The 5,216-nt window shown below is 57.5% G+C and overlaps 1 protein-coding gene across 1 annotated transcript; it reads right to left on the bottom strand.

Moving 5' to 3' along the window:
- Positions 1-623: 623 nt before the first annotated feature.
- CLDN3 (claudin 3) lies at positions 624-2,207 on the bottom strand. The gene has a single exon (XM_003318630.6). It carries the CDS (start codon positions 1,686-1,688, stop codon positions 1,026-1,028), a length of 663 nt encoding a protein of 220 aa, XP_003318678.1. The 5' UTR covers positions 1,689-2,207; the 3' UTR covers positions 624-1,025.
- Between the last annotated feature and the right edge of the window lie 3,009 nt (positions 2,208-5,216).

Below are 5,216 nucleotides of genomic sequence, written 5' to 3'. Positions count from 1 at the left end.
AGGTTGGTCTCGAACTCCTGGGCTCAAGCGAGCCTCCCACCTCGTCCTCTAGGAGTGAGCCAGTGAGACCCGGCCTCAAGCCCCTCTGAGATGCCCCTTCTAAGTCCTCCCTCTTTCCCTCCCTTGAGGGTCCCAGGAAGGAGATGGGGACCCTTTCTCATCTCTCCCCCAGGTGAGAAGATTTGGCCTGGTTTTACTTTTGGTGGCGTGTTTTATCCAAACAATAGGTCTTTTTGTTTTCTTTTTTCCAATAGGAAATGGCAGTACGGAATGCGCTCTTTCACAAGGCGCACGGGAGATTCCGAATGTGTCGGGTATTGTGCGGGGTCCGGGCTCCCAGCACAGACCCAGGGGCACATCTCTGCCACCTTCCCCTCCCATCCCCAGCCATGGCGTGCGGAAAGTGCTCATGCCTGCTTCCTAGATTGGGCCCTGGCTTTGGCCTCACAGGCTGTCTTCCGAATCCCCAGGGAGTGGGCGAGTGACCACCCCGCCATCACCAAGCTCAGCTTACAACCCCACCTTCCCTCTAAGCTCCATCCGGGAGAGATCCAGCCAAGGCCGCCCCGAGGGGGAGCTCTGCAGGGAGGTGGAGGCGCTGGGAACAAGGAGGCTCCAGCGAGTGCAAAACGAAAGGCTTTTATTGAAAAATATCAAGTGCCCCTTCCAGGGCTGCCGGTCCCTGCCCAGCGCGAGCATGGGGGCAGCGGCCCGATGGGGCTCGATGGGGTGGTCAAGTATTGGCGGGCACCCAGGCCCCGTGCTCCAGAAGGGTGAGGTTTCACAGTCCATGCAGGTTGGTCCCTGGGCCCCGAAGTCGACTGCCCGGCCGGCAAAGCGGTGGCTGCTGGGGAAGCTGCCCCAGTCCAGCGCGGGGGCTTCCTGGCGTCTGGGGGTGGGCTGGCCTCCGAGGCAAGGCTGCACGCTGGATGGCCTGGTGCGCGCTCCAGCTCGCGGTGGTGGTGGTGGTGGTGGTGGTGGTGGTGGTGGTGGTGGTGGTGGTGGTGTCTCCCTGCGTCTGTCCCTTAGACGTAGTCCTTGCGGTCGTAGCCTGTGCCCAGGCTGGCTCCCGGGCCGGTGGAGCGCGGCGCGGAGTAGACGACCTTGGTGGCCGTGTACTTCTTCTCGCGTGGGGGACACGAGCAGCAGAGCAGCGCGCCCCCCAGCAGCTGCAGCGCCGCGGCCGCCCAGCCCACGTACAGGCCCGCGCCCATCTCGCGCTTCTGCGCCTCGGGCACCACGGGGTTGTAGAAGTCCCGGATAATGGTGTTGGCCGACCAGGACACCGGCACGAGGGTGAGCAGGGCGGCGAGAAGGAACAGCACGCCCGCCACGATGGTGATCTTGGCCTTGGCCGTGTCGTCCTGCACGCAGTTGGTGCACTGGGCGCCCACCAGCGCCACTAGCAGCCCGAAGGCGGCCAGCAGGATGGCCACCACGATGAGGGCGCGGGCCGCCTGCAGGTCCTGCGGCAGTGCCAGCAGCGAGTCGTACACCTTGCACTGCATCTGGCCGGTGCTCTGCACCACGCAGTTCATCCACAGGCCCTCCCAGATGTTCTGCGACGTGATGATGTTGCTGCCGATGAAGGCCGACACGCGCCACATGGGCAGCGCGCAGCACACGATGGTGCCCAGCCAGCCCAGCACGGCCAGCGCGGTGCCCGTGATCTCCAGGCCCATGGACATGGCTGCCGCGGCAAGGCCCACTCCACCGGGTGGCTCCGGGTGCGGGGAGACGAGGGGCCGGGGCCGCTGGGCCTGGCGGGAGCTGCGGCGCCCCGACGGACGGACGGACGGACGGACGCACTGACTCACCGACGGCGCGCGCTAACGGCTCGGCTCCACACGCTCTCGCCGCGGCTGCGCCTGCACCTGCCTGTGGCTTTGTGGGCGGGCGGCGGCGACTGGGCTGGCCCTGGGCTGGGGCCGGTGCGTCTTAGCTAAGTGCCCAGCGCTCCGGTGGGGGCGGGAGGGGCGGAGCCGCGCTCTCCAGGGCCTAAGGACAGTGACGTGGCCCCTGCCCCCCACCTTCACCGAGCGTCCTGGGAGGAAGGACTTGGCCCTGCGCGGCCCACAACGCCGGGGTAGGGGGGTTGCCAAGGAAGGGCGGGACCTGACCCAGCTCCCTCCCCTCGGTCCTTGTCCCTCTCTGCTCGGGAATGAATTCTCCGGGGAAAACCGAGGACGGGATGCGTCAGGGGCTTGGGGTGCAAATCCCAAAGAATTTGACACGTCTTCTCTCTCTTCACCACTTTGGGCGCTTTTGGCACGTGCCGCGTGGGGATGGGGGCGCTGCCAATTACCCCGGAACGGCGGGGCGGGGAGGACCAGGGTGGGCGTGGCCGCGGCTGTTTGCAGGAGCCGCGCACCTGCTGCTCTGCCCCTCCCGTACACACGTCTCACAGGCTCAGCCTGAGTCCGGGCGGTGGGGTTGTCCAGCCCAGGAGTTGCTGGGCCCAGGAGCCAGGGACTGCCTGCAAAGGTACCCAAAAGATGTCCTTAAGCCTAACTAAGCTCAAATTCCTCTCCAGCTCTCCCTCCAGTTCCCATCGCTGGCCGTGAGCCTGCATGCCTTTAGCTAAGCTGCTCTCCCCTCCCAGAAGTCCCCCTCCTCCCATTGAGTCCCCTCCCCTCTCCGAGCTCTGTCCTCCTTCCCTTTGAGCCTGAGTCAGGGCTGAGGTCCACCTTAATGAAATGGTGGTGAAAGAGGTTCGATCTCCGCAAAAGTGGGAAATCGGGCAGGACCGAGCACCGTGGTGGCTGACTCCTGTAATCCTCGCATTTTGGGAGGCTGAGAAGGGAGGATTGCTTGAGACCAGGAGTTCGACACCAGCCTGGGCAAAATAGTGAGACTCCGTCTCTACAAAAAATTAAAAAACTAGCCAGGTGTGGTGGCGTGTGCCTGTAGTCCCAACTACTCCGGAGGCTCAGGCAGGAAATTACTTGAGCCCAGGAGTTCGAGGCTGCAGTGAGCTATGATCGCACCACTGCACTCCAGCCTGGGCATCAGAGCAGACCCTGTTTTAAAAAAAAAAAGAAAAAAAAAAAGGTTGGGAAGTCAGAAATGCTACACTCAAAGCCCTGGCTGTCACACCTGGACAATCGTTCCCCCTTCTTCACCAAGCTCAGAGCCCTTCAGATTTGGCCTTGGAGGTTCAGCCTGGGCTGTTCCTAACCCCATCCCCTCTCTTCCCCTCAGAGCAGCCCTTGCATACCACATGCTCCTGCCTCAGAGTCCCTGCACTTACTGTCCCCTGTGCATGGAACATGCCTGCAGACATCCACATGGCTTACTCCTAACTGCCTTCAGCTTTTTGCTCTGAGTGAGTCTTTCCCTGACCACCCTATTTAAAACTGCAGCTTCTGGCTGGGCACCGTGGCTCACGCCTGTAATCCCAGCACTTTGGGAGGCTGAGGCGGGTGGATCACTTGAGGTCAGGAGTTCCAGACCAGCCTGGCCAACGTGGCGAAATCCCGTCTCTACTAAAAATACAAAAATTAGCCAGGCGTGGTGGTACACGCCTGTAATCCCAGCTACTCGGGAGGCTGAGGCAAGAGAATTGCTTGAACCCAGGAGGTAGAGGTTGCAGTGAGCTGAGATCACACCCCTGCACTCCAACCTGGGTGACAAAGTGAGACTCTGTCTCAAAATTAAATAAATAAAATAAAATTGCAGTTTCTTACCCCACAATGCCTGCCCCCCTTTAATACTTTATATTCTGCTTAGCATGTAACACCATCGGACAATATTCTCCATTTTTCTTATTTATGTTTCATTGTACTTAAAAAAATTTTAAATTGGCAATGATTGTACCTACGCGTGGCACACACAGTGATGTTTTAATACATAGAATGTATAGTAATCATATCAGGGTAATTGGCATATTCATCATCTCAAACTTTTATTTCTTTGTGCTGGGAATGTTCAATAACTTATTTATTTATTTTAGAGACAGTGTCTTGCTCTGTCACCCAGGCTGGAGTGCAGTGGTACTATCATAGCTCACTGCAGCCTTGAATTCTTGGGCTTAAGCAATCCTCCAGCTATAGCCTCCCAAGTAGCCGGGACTACAGGCATATACCACGAAGCCCACCTAATTGTTTCATTTTTGTTTTGTAGAGATGGGGTCTCACTGTGTTGCCTAGGCTAGTCTTGAACTCCTGGTCTCAAGCAATCCCCCAACCTTGGCATCCCAAAGTGCTAGGATTACAGGTGTGAGCAGCAGTGCCCAGCCTATTTTTTTTTTTTTTTAAACGAAATCTCGCTCTTTTGACCAGGCTGGAGTGCAGTGGTGCAATTTTGGCTCACTGCAACCTCCACCTCCTGGGTTCAAGCAATGCTTCTGCCTCAGCCTCCCAAGTAGCTGGGACTACGGGCACGTGCCACCACGCCCAGCTAATTTTTATATTTTTAGTAGAGATGGGGTTTCACCATATTGGCCAGGTGGTCTCGAACTTCTGACCTCATGATCTGCCCGCCTTGGCCTCCCAAAGTGCTGGGATTACAGGCATGAGCCATGGCGCCCAGCCAATTTTTAAATTGTTTCTTTCTTTCTGTTCCAGTATGTCAACTCCATTGGGACATCTGTAATGTCCCAGAACAGGCAAGAATTTTGCTGGTTTTATTCACTGCTGCATTCCTATTGCCTAGAATGGTGTTGGGTACTCAACAGAGAGTTGATTTAGTGACTTGAATGAAGGGAAGACTTTCTCATGTTCCTTCAACTTTGCCTACCCAGGCTTTCCTACTGGCATAAATGACTGATAAAGGGATACTGCTGTGCTGAGTCAAGGGGGCTTCCAGAGAGAAGAGAGACCCCATTGAGCTGGGCCTTGGGATTTTTTGGGGTTGCCTCCATATCTCAAATCACAGGCATGCAGCCTGTGCCCTCTTCTGTAAATGCCTAAGCCTTGGAGTGATAGAAGAGCAAGAAACATGGCTGGGTGCAGTGGCTCACACCTGTAATCCCAGCACTTTGGGAAGCTGAGGCGGGTGGATCACCTGAGGTCAGGAGTTTGAGACCAGCCTGGCCAGCATGGTGAAACCCCGTCTCTACTAAAAATACAAAAATTAGCTGGGCATGGTGGCATGCACCTGCAGTGCCAGCTACTCGGGAGGCTGAGGCATGAGAATCGCTTGAACCCAGGAGGCGGTGGTTGCAGTGAGCTGAGATCGTACCACTGCACTCCAGCCTGGGCGACAGGGCGAGACTC

This window comes from Pan troglodytes, chromosome 6 (genome assembly GCF_028858775.2).
Source record: "Pan troglodytes isolate AG18354 chromosome 6, NHGRI_mPanTro3-v2.0_pri, whole genome shotgun sequence".
NCBI lineage: Eukaryota > Metazoa > Chordata > Mammalia > Primates > Hominidae > Pan > Pan troglodytes.
Note: the sequence above shows the minus strand (reverse complement) of the source record. Positions and strands in the feature narration are given on the sequence as shown.

Coding starts and splice junctions, on each gene's coding strand:
- CLDN3 (XM_003318630.6), bottom strand. CDS start 1,688: ATGTCCATGGGCCTGGAGATCACGGGCACCGCGCTGGCCGTGCTGGGC.